We start from the raw sequence: 24652 nt of genomic DNA on the forward strand, positions 1-24652 counted from the left end.
TCCCTTACATCATTACCGAATCTGTCCTAACCCTACCTAGCCTAACCCAACTTAGCTAGTTTCTTCTTCAAAACACCAATGATGCAAATTCATGCAAATAATTGTTTCAAACAACAGGCTTTTAGTCTATATCCAAGCTTTGGTGAACACAAAAAAGGTTCATTTTAGCAAATCATTGCCTTGGTTCTTTCAGGTGGGATTCATCTTGTCATAATCATCAGTAGTTGAGCTATAAAGTATAAATTACTACTTACTAGTACTTTTCCATAAATTACACTCATTATCAATCAAAATTATACTTTATTACTTAAAAATTAGAGAGATAGTCAAGTATGGTGGTGGAGAGGGAGAGAATTAGTGTCCAAAATTTTGACTGTTTAAAAGTTATATTTCTCCCAGAAACAAGACTGTACACATTGACATTTAATTATAATTTTCAAATAATAAGAGAAATTAATTTTTTTTCTTCTATCATAGGTCAGTTGATGGAGAAATTTTCCTTGAACAGAAAAAGCCAAGAAACTAAAGTATCAATGAAATGTTAGCAAACATACAAACATAAAACAAAAGTTGTACATTTGCGAATTCTTTTGAAAGTTAATAAAAAACAAAAATATACTCAACATTAAACACGGCGTACTTATTTACATTACAAATCATAATTTAAATTATTTTAAATGCAATTTTTCAATTTTGTTTAAAAATAAATATTTAAGGTATTACAATGCAAAGTTAATAACAATGAAAACAAATTTCTTAATATGGAATTAAAAACACAATGATCAATATAATTTTTATTTTACAAACTTGGAATAAATGAATTGTGAGTATTAAAGAAATTAAAAGGCACCACTTGAAAATTAAATAATATTTTCGCTTTTAACTTATTTGCTATTAAACAGACTATTTAATTTAACATTTAATTGATATTTCTCTAAATCCAGTGGAACCTTTATCATCATTTAATATTTGACACAAGAGCAATTAAAAATAATAAAAATTGATAAGGAATGCTTTTATATAATATAAATAATTATCTACATAAAAATATTGAATTTTTACAAAAATTTAATTATAAACAAGAGCAATTTGCTCAGATTATAAAGTTTATTTTCAAGTTAAGTATACAAATGTAATTACCTCTATAATTAAACTAATTTGTTTGAGACATTTGTTGCATGTCGCTTTTTCAAAAAATTAAATAAAAATAATAATCTTACTATATATTTAAACTAACCAGGTTTGAGTTACAAAAATACAATTTTTTTATTTCTATTAATGGATAAAGAAGAAACTGAATTATTCGTTATTGTAAAGTTTTGTTAACCCTTTTTCAAAAACATTGTCGTAAGCATATTGAATGATGTATCTAAAAGTAGAGTTGTTAACTATCGGTTCGATGTCTTCATGATCTAAAATTGCTTGCAACGGGGGAACGAGGTCTTTAGAAGTTTCATCTGGAATGTTACATACATTTTAGAACCACTTTGGCAAATGGACAGTATAAACTTACCTGAAAGACAAATTATTTCCATAAGTTTATAGAAGAATATATGGCTAAATGATTCATCGAGGGCGTTCAATTCTAATGAGTCCCAAGGATCTTTCAAAATAGCTCTGACCCAAACAGCCGTCCTGAAAGATATACACCGTTAAATAAAATTGATCTTCTTCAAAATTTCATGAACTTACTTCAATTTGAAGTGTAATTCAGGGTCTTTTATTAATTTGCATACATCAAAAGCTGTGTGGAATCTAAGGTCATCAGGGCAGTCGTATTCCTTGTCGCCAGTTAAAAACTGTAAGCAATAAATACAAATAGTATTAGTCTACAAAGCACTTGAGTTTTAAAAAGTGATATCGATGATTGATAGAAAGGAAGAAAAATTGTTTTTGTGGGCTCTGAAGAACAGATTCTCAGTAGATTCTGTGCTTTTGTTCTAAAAATATGCTAAATTGTGGCGTCTTGGAAAAGGGGTATTAGCCGGGGTACCCAGATGTCAGACTGAATGGCTGACTTTTCAGATCTTAATATCACAATTCGACCTACTTACTTACTTTACTAGCAATAAAGAGTATCGTTAAGAAAAGGTGGCAGCATCAATGGATTGGGTCATTTGAGAGCCTATAGGTGGTCCCCAGAAAGTCTAAACAGCAGAATCTAATCAGGTTCTATTCATGGAAATTCAAATGCATTTTTTTATGCGCCTCTTGCATAGTCAAAGCAGATGACTATTACAACAATTAAATTAAATGAAAGAGGTAATCATGTAGATATGGCATAATTAAAATATATTCCCTTTCATAAAATCAACTTCCATTTGTAACATTTCAAATTTGTATTAATGTTCGATTTTGGTTAAAGAATGTATATAAACATTCTAGGTTCATTTAAGACTTATGTGTCTTAGTAACCATCTAAGTTGTCTCGATGTTTTCTGATTATACTGAGTGTAGGCCCCAGTGTTTTATGTTTTAGAGGTTAGGCAGGCGACTCGTGAAGAGTGCAGATTACAGCGAATACCGTGCAACTGAACGCAGACCTAGGTGTGGACGAGAAGTCTTAAGGATACTGTTGGGACTTAACTGGTTGTTGTATGTTTCCATTGTTATAAAATTAAATTAAAAAATAAAAAGTTAGTGAAAATTTTAGTTCATTTAAATATAATGTGCTACCTGTGTTAGTTTTTCCTCTTTAGTTTTAAACCCTAATTAGCGAATATTCTTTGTGATAGAGAATCAGCTCCTTTAGAAGCAGGAAGCATTTTTGTATTTAAGTTAATTTTAGTGGCGTAACTTTGGGTGGAAGCAGTTCATTGTTCAGATCCAGGATCTGCGTTTATTTTATTTATTTATTATTTTTTTTAATACATTGCGCCCAATGTATAATTCTTTTCTTCAATAAAATTGTCTTCCTAACACCCCTCACTTGTCACCTTCTTTCAATAAGCCCCTCTTCTCCACTCATCTATCGCCAATGTAGGTTGCAACCGTGATCAGGAAGGAGTAACACCACATAATTGAAGGGTGTCATTCCTTGGCTCCATATAGAGAGTGTGTAGGAATGCCATCCAACATTATTATTATAATCAAGTAAGACAGTGGATCTTTGACTCCTGTTCTGATTTTTGGAGGAAACAGGTGTTTTCGTATATGTAGACTATTTTTTAATGCAGTTAATCAATTGTGTGCAGTACAAGAGTGTCAAGGGCAGAATATAAATACCTCATTGACTCTCGATTAAACTAATTAATGTGTGTGGTGACGGGTTGGCTGATATGACAAAGAAAGGGGTCGTCGCATGGATCAACCATTACAAAAAAAAAAAAAATCCTTGGGAAACCAAAATAAAAATAAAAATAAATACACCCTGACAATTTTACTTGCTAGAATTATTTATTATATACATTCCAAACTCAACACTATTAAAATTTACAAACTATCTTGAAATTATCCCTTGCTAAAATGATTACCCCCCCCCCCAAAAAAAAGAGAGTAAAATTGTTAAAATTAATTTTGAATTAATTTTTAACTCCTTCTCCACTAGTGAACATCTGAAGACCCTTAACACTTCCTCCGTCACTCCCGTGATAAAGGGCTTGGCGTAGAGAGGAATTGCTTCTGCCTCTGGCCAAACCACTGTCCCTTAGGTGCTAACACCAATCCGCAACACTCCAGAAGGTGACGTTTTAAAGGGTGATGAGGGAATATCGAGTACTTAATCATCCTTTTTGAGAGTAAATAAGAAAGAATATATTTAAGAATGAATAGTGTATTTTGGTTAAAACTGTGAAGATTGAAATGGCCTTGTGGATAGTCCCAGGAGCATGCATGCACATATGTAAATAAATAGAATTGAGCTTATATTGGGTGCGTGCATAAGTTTTTTTGAATTTCATCCTTATAAAGGCAATCTATTATTTCCTGCCACTCCATTTAGTCTAGGGTGGGAAAAGCCCTATTGAAAGACATTGTTAAGAAAGGGGTAGTTGATCCCAAAAGTCAGACTACAGTAAACTGCGAAGCGTATGACATGGAAGATAAAATTAATTTGAGCTATTGCTTGCTATAGGAGTTTAATCTCAGATATAGTGGCTGTTGACTATCAAAATTTATGTGGAATTTGCAGTGATAATGTAATAATTGAACGTGTGAGTCAACAATGGTTCTAACGTTTTTATAATGGAGAGAGATGAATCCAAGACTAGCCTTGATGTGAAAAGCCTAACGAGCTTAAAAGCAACAACTTACAAGTGGCATGTAGGATGAGGACAACTGTACCAGAGCTATCAGAGAGATTTCAGATATATCGCACAACAACAGAAAGAAGAATACATCCGATCTCTGGGTTACATTGTGACTCAGGAAGACCACTTGGGGCTAGGAATAAATCGGAAGGGTTTATTTCCTATTTGGTCACTGGGGGTGAGAAGTGGGTCCATTAAAAAATGTTAAACGCAGAAGGGCCATTTACAAGAAGAATGAAGCCCCACTGTTTATGTCAAGATTACACCTTGTAAGGCCCTATTGTCTGTTTGGTAAAATATTTGAAGAATAATTTATTAAAAACTGTTACCACACAATCAATTCCATAAGCAGAAGTACACTGGGTACACACTCTGATACAAGAGCTAGAGCATCTTGGGGCAGTGTAGAAAGAAAAACGCCCAGCCCTGGTGAATAGATGCAATGTATGCCAGGCTTCACACAGCTGCACTCACTCAGAGCAAAATCGCTGAATATCAGCAACAAATGCTCTACCCTCCATATTCTCCGGACGTTGCCCCTTCCTATTTTTATTTGTTCCGCTTCCTAGGCAACCACTTAAAATATAAGGAATTAAAACAAAAACCCTTTGAATATCGGAATTACAGATTTCTACTCATCTATCATCACACTTTTACAAAATGGGGATATTTTTACTACCTGAACGTTGGCAATATGTTATAGAAAATGAAAGTGTTTTGGATTAAAAATAAAATACAATTATATTTTGAAAGTTTGACTTTTTTCATGAAAACCGCAAAAACTTATGCACACACTAAATATAAATCAATCAATAAATTATTGTATTACCTCTATGAGCTCTATTGGTTCACAAACAGGCACTGTGTCTTTACCCCTTAAAAGAAGGTGCTCCGATACAGATTTCTGCACTTCAAGGAAATTCAGCTTATTTTCAATTTCGCTTGAATATTCAGATTCATATTCCGCAATCAAATGTAGCAACTTTGACAGCGAAAGCATTTTCTACAATTGAAAGAAAAAAAATTATAACATGCCATGGAATAATTCACCTGACCCACTTACCTCTTGGACTAATGCGTCTTTTTTATAGATGATTGCTATTTTCGCTAATTCTTCAGCAGCTTCTTTAACATTACCTTCTTGAAGCTTATGGATCCAATATAACTTTTCAAGAGGTTTGAGGAAAGTGTCTAATTTGCCTTTGAATTTGACTGGAATTTCAAGTGATAACACGTCACCACATTTATTATGATCGATCAGCCATTTGAATAAAACTTCACAAAAGCCCTAAGAAATGTAAAAAGTATTAAATTAGGACACATTTCTGGATGAGATATAAGCTCAGAATACTATCACATTCTGCGAGCTAAGGTAATATGAAAAAGCATTCGGAAGCTAATTTATATCTCAATCTCTTTCTTTACTGTAAGGTAGGTTTTATCAATCTTAATTTTAATACACACACTACAACTATTTAAGTTTACTCTTCTTGTTTTAACAAAAATATAAAGAAAACAAAATTATTCAATTAGTATGAATAATAATGTACACTACATAAGTAACTGTTTAAGTAATTTAATAAAAGAACATGTAATTATATCGTTGCGGATCATTCCTATCTAAGCTACGTTGATCCTTAGATCCTATGTCTTAAAATAGTAAAAATCTGAAAAGTGTCTGACAGACCAACAGTGATAATAAGCAGACCAAATTGATCGATGAGGATCACATTACAGGTTCATCACTCTGCAGACCACAAGAGGAAAATAAAGAGAATCTTGAGAAATTTTGCCACTTTTTGTAAAGCTGATTTATATAAGCTCAAATAAGGACACTCATGTGCACACATACACGTGTGTACCAAGTTGAGCCTATCACTTCTCACAATGATAAATTACCACCAGGCAAGAATTGTCACCCTGGGTGTTGGCAGACTGGGGTCAGATCTCAGTATTTTCTGTCCGGCCTATCAACATCTAGGTCATATTAGCCCTCAACACATTTAGTTTCTAGGTATAAACCCACTCATATTTTCAATCACTTTTAAATACATACCATTTACTCAGTCAGGGTGGTGTATTCGATGATCATCCATCACCCTTTACACCTATTATATAACTAACTTAATTGAAGGTCAATGTGGTACTCAATAATCTGCCATCAACCCTCTCACACTACACAATCACACTAATAAATACATTAGCGTGTATCATATACATTATAAATACCCAGTACTATTTAACCTTGATTTCCCCATGAATGAGAAGAGGAGTTGCAAATACTCAATGCCATGCTGAAGCACAATACTGATATTGGGTGGCATTACATTAATACAATTAAGAAGGACTCATCGAGCAACCTTTCTCTACATGCCAGGCAAGCTTTGGCAAAGTAAGTGTGTCAACCACATATGGCCGACTCTGTCAGGTTAAGACCATCCTTCCAGATTCTCTGGGGACCACCTACAGACTCAAATTACCCAGTCCTTTAGAGATGGGAAGAACCACTTTTTAAGGATCTGATCAAAACCGCTCACTCTGTGAAATGAATCAACTCTTTTTTATGTTTCACCACTTGTACTCACCAAATTTATTACCCTTAATCCCATGTATAAAGATTGGAAACTGGCATGTTTTTCAAATTTCAGTGGGCCAGAACCAGGGCCAATCGTAAAGGTACTTTGGCACAAAAGTTAGTCTGGGTGTTATTCTATCCTTAATCGGGTGAAGATAACCCTTTTCTATGAGTCAGATCCTCCGTAGGCAACTTATCAACAGTGCTCTTGATATGCGAGAGCTTCTCTGCCCCACCGAGACTACCATTTTCTTCTAATCATGTTTTCTAATGCATTTTCAGCATCAGAGGGCGGGATCGTAGTGGTTAAGTCTGGTGGTCGGGACAACCCGGCCTAGCCGCCTCGTCCGCCTTTCCATTACTATCCAGACCTATGTGTTTAGACAACAACTACCATTGTGGGACACTTCAGTTCAAGAGCACAATGAGAGGGTCATCAGAGTACTGTCCTAAACAGCAGTCACACACTCAGTCAGTGCAGACAAGGTAGGCAGAACCACTGTCTCAAATCACCTCAAAAATTGCGTACAGTTCCACCTTGTAGATGATACATTCAAGACCAAATATGAAAACCAATAAAAATTAAATTGTTTAATGTTAAAAGCATACCTTATCACCAAACGTCTCTATGTATTTATTTATAGCTGTCTTTTCTTCTTGCATTAAGTAGGCCAAATCTATTAACTGATAAAAGGATTCGTACTTATAAGCTAATTGTTTTGCCTTCATGTACGTGCCCGGTGAAATGACTGAAAAATACATTTTTTGTCAAACTTGTGACTATGAGAGCATAACAAATTAATAAGTAGAGAAGAAATACAAATAACCATTTTTATTGGAAGCAAAAAATAATCTTTTAGGAGTTAATTTTTTCCTATTAACTTTTTTCTCACTATTACAATTATTTGAACAAAAATAAACTTACGGAGGCAATTGATTAGAGAATCTCTCAACTTTTCGAATGACTTTAAAGGGGGAAAATCTACTTGTAAGAAAAGGACAATATCTGCAAGTTGAAAAAATAGGTCAACAACCCTTTTGAACTCCTTATCATCTTCATCTGTGCTTTCTAGGAAGTCAAATGTTAACGAAGTCTAAAATTAAGACAATAAATTGATTATTACCAACAAATGAAAAATAATGACAATAACAAATGGTGATAAATTAAATTACCAGCTGCATGAGATCGTCGAATATCCCAGTTTTTCCTTTAGCCGAAAGCCAAGACGGGCATGTTCTATCGATCTTGACTCCGTGTTTCTCTCGAGCGGCGATTATAGAATAGACGACTTCCTATAAGGTTAATAAATAAAGATCATGGCATCATAAAAAGTACATAGCATAATTGCTAAATTATTAACTTACAGTAATAATGGTTATCGCAGACTCAAGATATTTGAAAACTTCTTCATACGAGTTACTACTGTCAGCTACTTCTTTTGTTTTTTTAATCAAAGAACGAATTCCCTCATCAGCAACACTTACCTTAAAAATTAAGAATTGATTTTAGATATAAGGTAATAATTGTTATTGACCATGTGACCAAGTGAACTTATTTAATAAGTATTTTAATTTAAAACCAAGCAGTTATTTAAAATAAAATTAAACTACAATTATAAAATTTGTATGGCAATTATAATATTAAAAATATAAAGCATTAATTTTTCATTATTTGAAAATTCTGATGCATTGGTGTTTATTAAAAAATAAAATAATAATAATAATAAAAAAATAAAATAACCATACACCCACAATACACCAGCATGCAAAACACACATGCAGTTATAAAAATAAATATAAAATAAAATCTATCATCATATAATTCTCACATATCTATAGAAAAAATCCTGTGAACTTAATTTTGGTGTAGTTATGAATTTCATTGATGCAATGGAATGAGAAATTGCTGACAAAATAATACAGTTTCTGAAAAATAACCCCAATAATTTCATTACAAAACTAGTCAATTGAATTGGCTTAACTGAATTAAGAACGTGACATGTATATATTTTGTATGTGTGTGTGTGTGTGTGTGTGTGTGTGTGTGTGTGTGTGTGTGTGTGTGAGTGTGTGTGTGTGTGAGTGTATGTTGTATGTGTGTGTGCACATGCGAATAACTTACTTTGGTTGAAGTTTTCTAAAAGTATGAAGCGCTATTATTTTTTCATTGTGTTCATTTAATAAATGTACAGTGTCAACATTGACACCCATCCTGGTCACCTTTCCTAGCTAAAAAAGTAAAAAAATGATCATTACTAAATGACATAAAGTAAAACAATTGGTCAAACTTCCTATAAGCGGACACTTAAATGAGATTTTAACAGCTTATTATAGAAAAATTATTATGTACATTAAGTGAAAGTAAACAAATTAATTGAATTTGAACGAATCCACATATGTACACAGACACTAATTTCCTCTTCCTCATGGACTTGCATGAATTCGACCTTTTCCAATGGTTGATCTTTTTATTGCTCTTACTTTGATGTTTTATGTTTATACGTTACATTGGATTTTGAAAGGGTGGGGAGGGAAGTCGGGAGTAGAAAGACATTTTTATATGAGGAGTCGGCTTTTTTGAGGTAAAAGGAACCGACAGAAGGAAAAAATGGAGAATGGTTCAGCCTGATTTTCAGGATTATATAGACAGGGATAATTAGGGAAAGGAAAGCCAAATTTTCGACGTAGTCTATTTCTTCAACAATTTGGCTTCTTTTATAGCTTGTTCAAGAGGTGGAACTCTCAGAAAACCCCTAGCAATTTTCTTAATTAAATTAAATTATCTACCATAAAAAAACAAAAAAAAACAAGCAGTTTCTACCTAGTCCTTATTACCAAATGTTCACTAACCGACCATCTTCAGAGTCAGATACGGTTTTTTCCGAAGTCAGAACGATCCAGGCTGGCATCACACAAGAGAGCATTTGAATTTGATTAATGATATTAGCTTAGCTGCAACTGAGTTTACATGTGTCTGTTCTGTAATTGATGCTGTGTTTATCTTTGTTGATGTAAACCATTTCTAAAAAGTTACGTTCTGTGTGTAATATTTTTGGATTGTTGAAGTCTAAATTGTTTTGGTGTTCAAAGTGGTAGGTAGCCAGTGCTTTTTTTTTGTTTGGGTTTTTTGCTATCATAAATATGTTGCTTTACTCTCTTATACAGATATTGGGATGTAATACTGATGTAAGTCGTGGGACAATTTAAACAATGGATTTTGAAAATTACGTCAGATTTATTTGTTACTGGTGTGGGATCTTTAATTTTGGGAAAAAGTGTGTGAATTGTTTTATAGTTTTTCTTCTGATAACTTTAAAATAATTTTCAAAAACTTCTGTGGCACTCTCAGCACGACAGACAAGAATGACACATCTACACGGAAAACAAACACTTTGAGTGAGTACAAATATTTTGATTGAATCTAAAATTTGCTAACATTGTATAAATTCATTTTTATTAATCTAATTTTTTTAGCATTGTATAAATTCATTTTTTTAATCTAAAATTTTTTAGCATTGTATAAATTCATTTTTTTTATCTAAAATTTTCTAGCATTGTATAAATTCATTTTTTTAATCTAAAATTTTCTAGCATTGCATAAATTCATTTTTTTATATTCTAAAATTTTCTAGCATTGTATAAATTCATTTTTTTTTTATCTAAAATTTTCTAGCATTGTATAAATTCATTTTTTTTAATCTAAAATTTTCTAGCATTGTATAAATTATTTTTTTTATTCTAAAATTTTCTAGCATTGTATAAATTCATTTTTTCCCACATCCTACATGTATTTGTAAAATTTAAACAATGTTTATAAATCCCAGGCCCTGAAGATCATCTCGATAAAGATCGAAACGTTGGCACGATAAAGAAAATGTTTTTCTAAATCCTACGTCACACCAGACCGCATCTTACGACCACCAAATAATCATCAAGTAACTAAACACCACACATTTGTATATTATGTAAAATAAAGGAAAAAATTATTATAGAATGGCTTTTAGTCAACTAGATATCCACATTTCAATAAACATTCTGCGGGTTGCCTACTTCATCTACCTAGCACTATCATATAATTCATTTCACTTAGATAAACATAATAAATAAAAATAATAATAATAAAAGTACCAGAGAGTTTTTGTTATGCGATAAATTGGGTTCTGAGGTGGGCAATCAAAATGGTCAAAGTGTTAGTAATCTATTAAATGTGAAATCTTGCATTGTTTTTCGTTCAAATATCCACTTATAAGAGACTTTTCATCAAGAAAAGTATAAAATGTAGTATCTGCATTGTTTTATTAAAAGAACTTTTTTTAATAAAGTTAAATGGGATGATGCCAAGAGGGAGAAAAAACTGCCCGGTCATAAAGGATGTCCAGTTATTATAAGTGTCCGTTTGGGGACGTTTGACTATACTTAAAAATATTTTTCAAACAAAATGTTTGGCAAAAGGTAATTAAAAGCTTAAATCATAAACTTATTACAAAACTTATTAATTTATAATTTTTTTATAAGTTTAAAAAAATTGATAAAATGAATAATTGAAAACTTACATTTTCAAATGTAGAAATATCCATAACAAATTTTAAAAAGAGATCGTGAGCCTTTTGTTTTTCGGACAGTTGTGTTTCCATGTGTAATGAAGTGGTGCTTGCTATTCGCGAAGCTAGAAATTCATTATATTTCCAATTAGTTTTGCATTTTACTATTTATTAATAATTAAAAATATAACCATAAAAATATTGATTACTTATTTAACTTCAAGATTTAATCTTGTAGTTGTTAACTTTTGTTATAGCAAATGTTTTTACCTGACATACTCGGAGGCTCCCAGCGTGGATCCTTCTGTGGTATTCCATTAATTATATCAAGACTCATTTTAACTAATGTCATTGCTAATTGATTATTTAATCCACTGGTGGTATTAGGAAATTCTCTTTCTATCACCTGCCTATATTGGACCTAAAAAATGTACATTTCATATGAAGGAAACCAACATGAAAAAAAGGGCAAAGGTTTTAAATTTAAAAAACAAATTAATTAAAATTACCATGTTTTTACGTATGTACAGCATAAAAGCTGATCTTATCGTATCTACACACTCTGGCTTGGCATAAACTGAAGGTTCACGTGAAGCAATAGTTTTAGGTGTTGTTGTCGGTTCAACAGTTGACCTGAAATATTTCCACTCAATTTACAACACAATGTAAATTTTTTATTTTTTAAGTTTTAATTTTTTAAGTTTATGTTTTCTAAGAAAAATAAGAAGTTTATATAAAAATTTATTTATTGAAATGAACAAGAAAAGAAAGGCAACCCTTAACATCCAAAAATAATGTTAGACCATCTTTTTAAAAACATATTTTTTATATTACTAATACCATAGCAAAACTAATTTTTATGGCCATGTTCACCATTTAGAAAATAGCAACAGTTTATTCACAGTTATGTCCTATATAATATATTCCAACCCAATTTTATTATCAATTCAGTTGGAATCCTGCTTGTGACTGGCTTTTTTATCTCAACCAAAACCTTAATTAAATGAAAAGAATTTATTTAAGCGGACCACGAAACCTAATAAAATTTATTATCAAGTGTGAGATTTTTTTAAAAATGAACCTGCAGTTTTTCAGAGCCTCACCTCACTGTTAAATCTTCAGCAGTCAGTCTGTGTAATTCCATCAATTGCATCCTTTTAGAACTTTGTCAAATGTGACAGACCAACCGCTGAAGATGGCAAATGAAAGCTGACAGCCCATTGCGAACGAACATCCGAGCCTAGAACTACTGTGTGATTAGACAGGTCACAAATCTTTACAATTATTTTTTCTTGGTAACTTCCAAATAAAATTCCAAGGGAAATGATATTAAAACCCTGAATAGCTAAGAACAGAATTGGATGCCCCTAACAACTCGACCACCATGGTCCCCCGCCCAAACTGCTATATAACCACACCAAAACATTTTTCAATCTTTGTGTTTATACATTTTTGTGGCTGTATCTTGTAGGTTGTAGTCAAGTGTCAAAGTGTACAATTGGAACAAACTTTTCTATTGGGTGTGAATGTGTGTGTGTGTGTGTATTTTTGCGGTGAATTATGGTGCCAGTGTGATAGGTTGTACAGGGAGTTGCAAATATTTTATTTACCTCAAAAAACACCAGATTTTGTTGAACATTTTATACGAATAAATGTGATGTCGGTAGAAAATGCGTTGTTGAATGGTAACTCAGGAAACACAAGGTGGTGCAAAATTCATTTAAAGAAGTAAATTAAAAATATCAAATTACTTGTTGTCAAAAGGTTTAATTAAAGGTTGTCATGTTTACCATCAGGCAATAATAAACAAATCAGTAGTGATGTGGGTATATATTCAATTAATATTATTGATGAAGCAAAAACCATTGAACAATTGAGCACAAGTTTTTTTTTCAGTTTTCAGAAAAAAAGTCAAACTTTCAAAATATAAATTTTTAAAACATAATTTCCTTCATTTTCTATAACGTACTGTCAACATTCTGGTAGCAGAAATATCCCATTTTTGTAAAAGCCTATTATTTAGACGAGAACAAATTTGTAAGACTGATTTTCAGCGGGTTTTGCTCAAATATTCCCTACATTTTAAAGTAAATAATTCCTGTCATACAGGAGGGCTTAACATCCACCTACCCATTTGGTGTTTAGGTTGAGGGGTCAAACCACTTTATAATTCATTTTCATATTATAATTAACTAAAAATCCAGGATTAGAACCCACAAATGCTAGCTTGGACCTTACGAGGGTGCAATCCTGCTCTTGTTGTTGATGGTGGTGTTTCATTCTTTTTGCAAATAGTCCTACAGCGTTAACATTTTTGTAAAGGATCCACTTCTCATCCCTAGTGGCCAAATAGGAAATAAAAGCTTCTGATTTATACCTATTCAGGTACAAAACGCAACAAGTCATGCAGATTTTCATGAATACGAGAAAGCCATGGGAACGTGTTTATCGGCCAAATGATAATCTAGTAATGGATTGGTTTAAAACAAGGGGGCGGCCACACTCTAACAAATTCATGATTGATCGCAAAGATATAAGAGGCATGATACGCCATCTCAAACATGGAGAAATTATATGGTACACACCAGATCATGACTATGGTCCACCCATGAATCGAGTTTTACAACGTAACCCTGAGATTGAATTTTTCTTTATATTATTGTGCGATATACCTTCCACAATGAGGATGATCTTTGATTCGTCTCCCTCCAGTACAAACATGATGGAACTACTGTTGACGCATACGCTTAGTTACTACATTATCACTGTAAATTCCACATAAATTTCGACAGGCATCCACCACTTGTATAGCAAGCACTGTTACAAATGAATTTTTACTGTTTCCGTGTACATATATTCTAGACTTACATTTGGGCTTAACTACCTCTTTTTCTTAACAATCTCTATCAATAGGGCTTCTCCCACTCTAGGGCTTAATGTAAACACCCAAAAATATCCGCCCGTTTCTAAATGTAAAGGGCATTTTGTAAAAATTCTGCTGTCTTTTAACCACAATTCTCATGGATTATTCACTACCATTATTTTGTCTATAGTAAATTGGTTAAGTTTTTCATAAGTTACAACATTTTTGATAACAACAGAATCAAATGCATTGCGGGTCCTGTTTTTGTATTAAAACCAACGGTTCCCATACTGAATGCGTTAAGAGAAAAACATTTCAAGAATAAGGTGAGGTTGGTCAAGATTTGATATTGAAATTATTAATAAAATAAAACGTGCGTCTTAATGTAAATATTTTAAAGATTTTGTACTTTTTACACAATGCACCAAGTTGATATTCATTTCAATTGATTCGACCACTCGTATAAACTTGTAATGCAAATTATAAAATTATTTTAATATTCAGCTTACCTATCAAGTAAATCAAAACTTGATGTGTCAGAAGTTGAAATTGTCACAAAGCCATAAGTTCCGGAGAAAAATATAGGACTATTTTTGTAAATATTATGGCCACGCATTAGTCCACCGGGGATTTCGATCTTATCGCCGTCGATTTGCCCACTCCCCACTAAAATCATGGATGTTTGTTAGTATTTCGAACTGAAGTCTAAAAAGAAATTACATAAAAAAATTTAATGGAAAAATTCACAATTGTACATACTTGGTACAGCAACAATGCATTTTCTGTTGAAAAATAACGCATCAGCAGGTAAGAGAAGAAACTGAAGTTGAGTAACTTTAGAATGAGGTTCTTCTAAGACAGCAATATCCCTTTTGGACAGCTCGCAGGATTTGAATCCATCAGTTGGAGGAAGCCCATCAACACAAGGAAAATGCACTTAAAAAAATATTGAAAAATATAAAAGATAGTGAACAATTGATAATACTTTAATTTCAATTACAAGTAGGTTACTAAATTTATTTTAAAACTAGCATCCAACTATTAATTTTTAGTGGCAATAAATTGAGCAAACAAATTAAAAATAAGATAATAATAAATTAAGAGTATAAATTTCAAGGGGAAAAAAGTATTGGTACAGTAGAAACGTTTTTAAACAAAATTTTGTTTGCACTTGAATATTTTGTTACTAAACCATTTGCATCAATTATGGCCTTTAGTCTTAGCGGCATTGAGGATACAAGGCTGTGGCTTATTTCAGGTCCAATTTGATCCCATTATTGTAATACAATTTGTAGCTGATGCTTTGAAGAAATTTTATTTTTCTGTACCTTTAACGCAGGACTTCGCCAACTTTTTAGCTAGCAGTTCCCTTTCACAGAACAAAATCCAGGGCAGCCCCCTCTCATATAAATATTTAAAATTAGATACTTATAGTGTATAGTAAATTAAAGTTTTATAAATTAGCCAGTTCATTCCTAATTTTTGTTTTTATGTTAACCTACAATGAAATTAATACACCAAAAAGGAGGAGTGTTCAAGTACACTTGAAAAATTGAAAAAGTGTACTCTTTGGTGTAAATTAATTTTTTCATCACCTTGTGAGCTGAAACTGATATTGAGTTTATTTGCAATTTTACAATAACTCAATGCTCTCATATTTAGGCTGTTATTACCTCTGAACTGGTCAGAAAATAATTTAGAAAAATGCTATTCTCGCTTGTTTGTATTTATTTCAAATTGAAAGGATTAAGAATTGGGATGATGAAAATTATGGATAACAAATTTCAGAGGATAATTCAAAATTAAGCAAGAAACAACAATTCCAATATTTTTTGACCCTTGAAATTCATGCTCTTATTTCTTATCTTTATCTTATTTTAATTTGCTCGATTTATTGCCACCAAAAATTAATAGTTGGATGCTAGTTTTTAAATATTTTATTTTTTGTATTTTATTTTTTAAGTGACCAGTTGTTTAATAATTTGTTGGATTCGTGAGGAGTGGTCAAGAATAAGGTAGTTTCAGTAAAACACCACCTTTTTCACAATATAACACCATCATACTTGGTTCAAAGTTTATATTTACATCAGTATTGTAATTTTTCAAATTGAAATACTTTTTGTAATTCACCCATGCCCTGAAGATTACCCGAATAAAGGTTGAAACATCGGCAGAAAAATGAAAAAAGGTGTTTTTCTAAACTACCTCATTCTTGACCGCTCCTCATGAATGCAACAAATTAATAAATTTAATATCAATCTTTATATTTAACATGTTCATTACAGCACTGATTTGTAAAGACACTCCAAAAATACAGAAAAGATCTTAATTTTTTTTTTCTTCAAAAAATTAGAAAAACTTTCCAAAAGGTTAAATCAAAAAAACGGTCTTAACAGTAATGTTGATACAGCAATACTGAAGACCTGTGACAATAATTTGATTCCAAAAATACCCCCAACACCGTACAAGCTTCGAAAAGCGGGGTTTTCTAGAATAGGCGTTCTGAAACTATGTCCATATATGAGGAAGCCCAATTTTTTTTTTTTTTTAAAGCCCATTGTAATGAACGTGTTAAGAAAAAATTGGGGTGTACCAATACTTCTTGATCCATAGTATAAAAAAATAATCAAACAAAATAAAACACTAATGATACTTACATAAAACATAACTCCTTGGTTCAACTATTACAGCAAGTACCATAATTCCACCTTCAACCAAGTTAACATCACTAACCAATATTTCTATTTCATTGCTTTCGGGCATCTGAAAAAAATGGATGTAACAAATGAGCTTATGTTGTTTTTTTAAAATATTAAATTAAATGTACCATTGCTTCCCTCCCAAATAATGCTCGTTTAATCATTGGTTCTAAATCATGTTCATACTTCAGATCGAAATTCATTTGCTTGGAAAACAACCAATATTGTAATTTCATTTCAGCCAGTAAGTAAATACACCAGCCATTGTCTGTTGTATTTCTTGTAAGCACTTTAACTAATTTCTAAAAAAAAATATATATATATATTAAAATGTAAATTACAAAAAATTTAATAAAACTTAAGAAGTATAAAAATTTCACTGCTTACTAATTCTTCACTAGCTTGAATATTTGACACCGAACCAAATATAATGGAATTCATTTTTTTACTAATACCGCAAAACCAACTGCGTGGTGATATTCTATGCGCAATTACTGTAGGTGTTCCACCTTTGGTTTTTGAAGGATTTATTAATATCATGGTGGCTGATGTTGTAACTGCTAATGTTCCGAGAGGGGGAATATGATGCACAGCAGAAACCTGGATAATTATGAAATTAGTAAATAAAATAATTATTACAAAGAAGGAAATTGCCTAGTTTACCTCTTCACCTCCTAAATTGGCATTGACGTCAGTCCATGGCGCGTGTTGGCTAACAACTTCCCAATATCGGATTAGCCCATCTGGAGTTATAGCCACACAGGATGCTGTCTGTTTACAAAAACACAAATACATAGTCTTCACAGTATATATATCTATATATACATATATACTTTTTTTTAAACTGAAGGACTGATTGTACCTTACTATCGGGTTGAACAAATATTGTCACATGTTGACTGCTGACCGCCAAATCGGACGGAGGAAGCAAAAGCTCTCGGCAAGTTGCTATTTGATTAGGAGTATTTTCTTCATTAAAGAGTTGCCATACAAAAAGCTTCCTCTGGCAGACAAACCAAGCCCAACCGGATTCTGGATTTAGTTGAACACTCGCATTTATTTTTGCACCTTAAAAAAATAAAAAAAATTAGATACATAACATATTTCAATTTTTTGTGACAACTAACTTGTACCTGTTTCAAAAAATACACTCAAGGAAAAAAATATTAAAAAGGTTAATAAAGGACATAAAGTACAATAATTTCAGTCAAACTTCCTATAAGCGAACACATCTAAGGAATGGGATTTTACTGGTTTATTATAGAAAAAATTATTAGGTACATTAAGTGAAAGTAAAAACATTAATTGAATTTCAATAAATCTATGTGTGTACATAGACACTAATTTTCTCTTACTCATGGTCTTATATGTCCTTCATGAACTTCGACCTTCTCCCTGACAGAACGTGTATATTTCCCATAATGAATAGGTATAAAGATTAATAGTTAACTTAAAACAAATACAATATTAATAACTTGTTGTTTACCTTTATAAAGTGTTACTAATCCTTATACACTCTTTAGATTAAAAATAAAGAAAATTAGTTCAATTGTCAAGTGAGTTAATTGGTTTTTTTAAATTGTTTTCTTCGATAAACAATAAATTTGAGTAAAAATTTTTTCTTAAAAGCATGCTTTGCTTTGTGAGGATTTTAGGCAGATGTTTTGGCCAATGACAGACATATCATCCGCTACATAACCAAAATCCTGAGTGTGCCGCACTTTACCATCCTCGATGGTCTACAGCGGTTTCAGGCCTCTGGAAGTCTCAACGTAGGTGAGGAAAGTGGTCAACTGTGATTTATGACAGTTATAGATGATCGTTTTATTGCTCTTATTACGGAACCATCATTTAACGGCTTCCTTGATAGGTCAACTACAAACGAGCTGTAACACAAGGGTGAGCTATAACACAGTCATCAGAAGGCTTTGAGAGAATAGCCTAATCTCTAGACATTCCGCATCAGTTCCAGTTTGGTTTGTGGCAATCATATGACCGGGACCATGAGTAGAGAATGCTTTGCTTCAGTCACAGCCTTTTTAAAGACAGATATGATTTGTGGTGGAATCAATGTATATGCTTGTACCAACTGCTTATCATACATAATAGATCTTTCACTGCACAAAAGTGCATTGGAGTTCTGGAAGCTGTGGTCCCATTTGCTCCATTTATTTTATTGGGGACAACCTAATGTTAAAGCATGATAATGCTTGACCAAATGTAGCTCAAGTTGTTACCTATTAGTTGGAGGATGTATGGATTACGACAGTGAATTGACCAGCTCGTTCTCCTGACATGAATCCCATAGAACACTTATGAGACATGATTAACATCATTCTCTGCCCCCAACAGCTTCAAACCTCAATTGTTGAAGAATGGGATTCTGTTTTATAAGACAAAAACCAGTCACTTATTTACTCAATGCCTAGGAGACTTAAGGCCCTCCATGAGGCTAGAGGAGGTAATATGTGTTATCAAGAGAAAAACCAGACAAAATAACCTTAAAATAGATCGAAAGCTTGGCAGAAACAATTGAATGCTTTCTTCACCCAGGCTATACTGAGATCCAGATTATTTATGAACTAACAACTCACTCATGGACTTTCAATACTTTGCTGACGATCAATTTTAGAATTAGAAAGAACAGATGGTTTGCTGCTTGCTCTCTTCATTCTCAAACAGATATTCAAAGGATAGTAACGGCCTTTGAGAGTAAATACTCAGTGCAATCAAAAATCATCATTGATAGCATAATAAAGAATCAGGTGTTGCACTTTTATCTTCCTTGGCTGAGAGCTGAGCTAAGTGCAGGGCAATGATATGGCCACAATAATTGGTTCCAAAGAGCGTGGGCACCTTTCGTTGTACTCTTGGGGAAAAAATATTTTAAAAACTGAGCTCAAATTATACAAAGTGCAATTCAAGCAGCAGAAATTCTTAAGATGATGGAGCAAATCAAACAAGGAAAAGAAAGATAGCTTTTCCACATCAAACAACTGGTCAAATCCCAATGAATAAAATGTGTGATCCAGGATCGATCTAATAATCACCGACATAAAAGAACGCCACGACGATGATTGAGGTCAAGATGGAACTGGCTAATTGTTAACCAAAGTTACGCTCTCAGTAAGCATTTGAAATTAAAACAGAATTATATAAAGCGTTTATTGCTTGCAATTTTAAACTGAAGGAAACTAATGTCATGATGGGAGTAATAATTTTATTAAAATTCCATGGGAAACAAACAAGAGTTGTAGAGTTCTTTGTATAATGACACACTTACCCAGTACAATAAGGACATAAGGAAGGACAAAAGAACTCATGGAGGAAGTTCTGTTAGGAGATTGGAAAATCTGACTGAGCCAGAATCATAGGATTGGCCAAAGAAGGTACTGGGGGATAGTTAGGCTTCATTTGAAGACTGGATGGAACTTTGTCAGAGAAAACAGAAGAAACTCTGTCCATGTGATTGGTAAACACTTTCCAGGGTGAATAATACCCGGAGAGGAGCAGCCCACTAGTGCAGACAGTCGGTGGTACAGGCCCTCCAAAGAGAATTGGAAGAAGGTGGCTAACTTATCACCAGAGAAAATCAGGCATGCAGTAATGGCAGGAAGTATTAATGCCATCTTTGGTGAGAATCTTTAGGACCTCCCTAGCCTCGAGATCCCACTACATGGAGGAAGGTGAAGGTTTGAAGGACTATTTGCCAAAAGTGGGTAGGGCTTCAGATCAAACACCTAGTTCATACAGACCTATCAGTCTCTCATAGTTTATGCAGAAAACATAGCTGGAGACTGAATCCAAAGATGTCCCTATGACTATACACAGTGGTTGTTTGACCCATGATAGCCTATGGTTCAGTGGTTTGGTGGACGAAGACGTTATCACTAAGGGCGGTCAAGATCCTCAGTACTTCTCAGAGGAGTCTGAGCACTACGGGGGCATTGAGCACAACCGTGGGGGTCCTTCTGAATCTACCACCATTACATACATTTATCCAGGGAGAGGCCTGAGCCACAATTCACAGGCTAATAGGGGACAGGCTCTAATAGCCTACTCAAATAACAAGAAGCAATTAAAGCTTTGGGGGGAGTTGCAGCTAGACAGAACTCTGGGGATGCCTGTTAATCCTATGACCCTTAAATTCAGTTTTAACAAAAAAAAAATTCTAATCAAAATACTTATAGAGCAGACTGGGAGAAAGGGATTTCAGTTAATGCTGACCCCATCTGGTTTACAGATGGCTCCAAAACCGAATATGGGTCAGGAGCTGGCATTTATGAAAATAAACCAAGGACTAGAATTCATATTAGCCTTGGACAATATGCCACTGTCTTTCAAGCAGAAACCATGGCTATTGAATACTATGCCATGGTGATTAAAAGGCTGGGTATTGTCAATAGATGAATAGCCATCTAATCAGACAGCCAGGTAGCACTGAAGGCAACTGCCACATTGGTGGTAAAGTACAGAGTCGTTTGGGACTGCATGAGAGCTCTGTCAGACATTGGGGAAATAACAAAATTACCGTTGCCTGGTGCCAGGGCACACAAGGCAGAGGAGCAATGAAGAGGCCAACAAATTGGCCAAGGAATGATCAATGAGGACACCTATTGGCCCTGAACTCTTTTGTAGCTTACCAAACTGCCAAAAACGCAGATCCATTAGACAATGGATTAAAAATAATATAAAAATAAATAAAGGAACCTTTGAAAAAGCTTTTGGGGGTCTGGTAAAAGCCTTAGGCTTAACGAGGAGGTCTAGATAAAAAATGGAGATGATCAGAGAAGAGTGAGAGTTGAACAGAGTGTAAGAATAAATTAAAACAATTAGCCTGTAAGGAAAGTCAGAGTTAGTCTATAAAAACAGAAGAGTAAGTGAGGTGCAAACGATCACAATGATCCTACCTAGATTTTTGTGTAAAATAATAAAGGGGCTAAGCAAAAGGATTTGGTTATCTTCTCCTAAGACTACTCTTCTATCCCATCAGGTTACATAAAGTACCTATGTAACAATAAAAAGCTAGCTAATGTGCAAATATCATAAATTATTGAAATTGTGATGGTTGCAATCATATTAAAAAAAATTTTTTTCTATTAAAAAAGAAATAAGTTAAAGATTAGTTTAAAATTTATGCTCACCAGGATAGTATGCTATTGCTTCGGCAACCAAGACAGGGAGCTGAGGTCCAAAATGATTTACATTGTGAAGCTGAGTTTGTAGTATTGAGGACTTTGATCTCCTACTAAAAATAAAAATAAAATAAAATAAATAAATAAATTAGTGAAAACAATGAGAAACAAAGTGTTGCTGATAAATAATTCAGTAACTTACGCTTTTGCATGTCTAGCCGATTGTTGTGGCGATGAGAATGCCATAATATAATTTCTTCTATTAAAACACAAAATAAAATGTATAAATTAATTATTTTGAGTATGAGAGAAAATAATACAACTGTAATCATAGTTTGCAATAATATTAAAGATTTTAAAAATAATTAAGTTAATTCAGTCAAGTATGGCAGTTCTCTTGTAGTACTCCACAACAGCACTGCCGCATTCTATATATATATATATATATATATATAATATAATGCCGTATAATATAAAAATAAAATGATAATTATTTAACATATAATTGAACGAAAAGTTCTGGAACCCTGGCCAAAACCAAGTTTCACAAAAATGCAGTGAGCACAAAAAGTGAGTAAGTGAGCAAAATAGTGTGTTGAGAGAGAGAGGGGAAGGAGGATAAAGAAAGAAATAGAAAAAAGAGAATAGCAAGTAAGAAATGAGAGAGGAAATGTGAAAAAGAAAGAGAGAGAGGGAGAGAGAGTGAGTGAATGAATGTGTGAGCGAGAGAGGGATGGATGGATGGATGGATGGAGGGAGGGAGAGCGAGAGAGAGGGTGAGGGAGAGGGGAGAGCGAGAGAGAGGGAGTGAGAGGGAGCGTGAGAGAGAGCAAATTTATTTATATGGCAGTATTACTGCATTCATAGTGGAATGATTATCACGTCCTTACCAATTGTTTAGAAAATTATTTGTTTTATGGTTAGTGAATGAGAGTGTGAGTAAGCGAGTGAGTGAATAAGTGAGTGAGATAGAAAGGGAAAGTGAGTAAATGTGTGTGTGTGTGTGTGTAAGTGGAAAGAAAGAAAGAGTGAGAGTGTGAGTGAATAAGTGAGTGAGATATAGATAGAGGGAGAGTGAGTGAATGTGTGGGGGGAAGAAAGAGAGAGAGGGAGAGTGTAAGTGAGTGGAAAGTGTGTGACTAGTTCCAATTGATCTTTGTCCTTAAATTTTTTTAACGTTTACATATTTACGAGAGCCTTGCAACAGTGTGTAAGTTAATTTATATGGCAAGTATCACTCCAGTCATAGTGGAAAGATTATCACGTCCTTACCAATTATTTCGAAAGTTGTAGAACTTTATTCCAAGTTAATTTTGAAGGGCATTAATTAAAATGGGCCGATTCGAAATTAAATTTGACAATTAATGTCATATTAACTGAGGTCTACGGAATCATTATGAACATTACCTTCGTTTTCAATGTAAATGAAGTTGAATGGAAATTTTTCTTCTCTGTGTTGAACATTTATAAACAACGCGTGGTACTCGCTGGCGGATAACTCATAAAAACCATTTTATGGTAACCCACATTTCCGATATATTCTGAGCACGGAGGCCCCTGGCTTTGAGGAAATGCCTACTGACGGGATGACTGTACAGATAAGCTGACTGCAGAGTAAAGCATTAACGATGAGAAAAAAAAGTCCCGCTGTGTTATTTTATGTTTAACGGTTACCTTGAAACGGTGTTAATTAGGAGGGAACTTCGAAATCTAGACTAACTTTGCCGGGTTTGCCGGTTGAACGTAAACATTATGTTCCTCAAGGAGAAGGGATGAGAGTGACGTTTGCCGACGAATCACTGACGACATGGCCTCTTCGAGTTCTGGTCCGCCTGTTCTCGCTAGTTCCTCTTGAGATTAATCGCTTTATTCCAGATACACATTTGCGATATATTGAAATACATTATAGCCTCAGAGACAAGTTGTTTCTCTTTTCTGCCATACAAAAATTGACATGAAAGAACATAAATATTTGCTATAAAAAGAATCTACATAAAGTTGAATCTTCACTTTCTAAATTTGACTGAATTAATAATTTTTGGAACTATCTATGTTAAGTTTTAAAAACTTGGTAAAAATTGGAGTAGTGTTTATTTGGTGGTACATCCTAAAGATATTAAAAGGCGGGTCTTTCATATGGCTCTTCCCTCTCTCTCATTCATTCACTTACACACGCTCTATGTCTCACTTGCTATCTCTCTCTTTCTCATTTACTCTTTCTCTTACTCTCTCACTCACTTAATCTTTCTCTTACTCTCTCTCACTCACTTACTCTTTCTCTTACTCTCTCTCTATCTCTCAATCTCTCTCTCTCTCTCTCTCTCTCTCTCTCTCGCACACGCTATATTTCTCACTTACTATCTCCCTCTTTCTCATTCACTCACTTACTCACACACACTCTATTTCTCACTTGCAATCTCCTGCTTTCTCTTTCGCTCACTCACTCATTCACTTACTCACACACATTCTATTTCTCACTTGCTATCTCCCTCTTTCACATTCATTCACTTACTCACACACACTCTATTTTTCACTTACTCACTTGCTATCTCCCTCTTTCTCTCTCACTCATCACTCATTCACGTACTCAGA

General features: G+C 33.5%; 1 protein-coding gene across 1 annotated transcript; it reads right to left on the bottom strand.

Moving 5' to 3' along the window:
• Nucleotides 1–367: 367 nt before the first annotated feature.
• Nucleotides 368–23768, bottom strand: LOC106665394 (nuclear pore complex protein Nup133). Its single transcript, XM_024226930.1, has 24 exons — nucleotides 23468–23768; nucleotides 22263–22319; nucleotides 22070–22173; nucleotides 17788–17993; nucleotides 17589–17696; nucleotides 17313–17525; nucleotides 17054–17227; nucleotides 16884–16989; nucleotides 14986–15162; nucleotides 14736–14892; nucleotides 11873–11996; nucleotides 11634–11784; nucleotides 11376–11488; nucleotides 8945–9051; nucleotides 8652–8748; nucleotides 8188–8307; nucleotides 7996–8115; nucleotides 7748–7916; nucleotides 7432–7571; nucleotides 5311–5535; nucleotides 5077–5250; nucleotides 1693–1799; nucleotides 1514–1635; nucleotides 368–1457 (listed from the first exon to the last, which is right to left on the bottom strand). Exons 2-24 carry the CDS (start codon nucleotides 22304–22306, stop codon nucleotides 1300–1302), a joined length of 3216 nt encoding a protein of 1071 aa, XP_024082698.1. The 5' UTR covers nucleotides 22307–22319; nucleotides 23468–23768; the 3' UTR covers nucleotides 368–1299.
• Between the last annotated feature and the right edge of the window lie 884 nt (nucleotides 23769–24652).

Source organism: Cimex lectularius, unplaced genomic scaffold (assembly GCF_000648675.2).
Source record: "Cimex lectularius strain Harlan isolate CLEC.00 unplaced genomic scaffold, Clec_2.1 scaffold9, whole genome shotgun sequence".
Classification (NCBI taxonomy): domain Eukaryota; kingdom Metazoa; phylum Arthropoda; class Insecta; order Hemiptera; family Cimicidae; genus Cimex; species Cimex lectularius.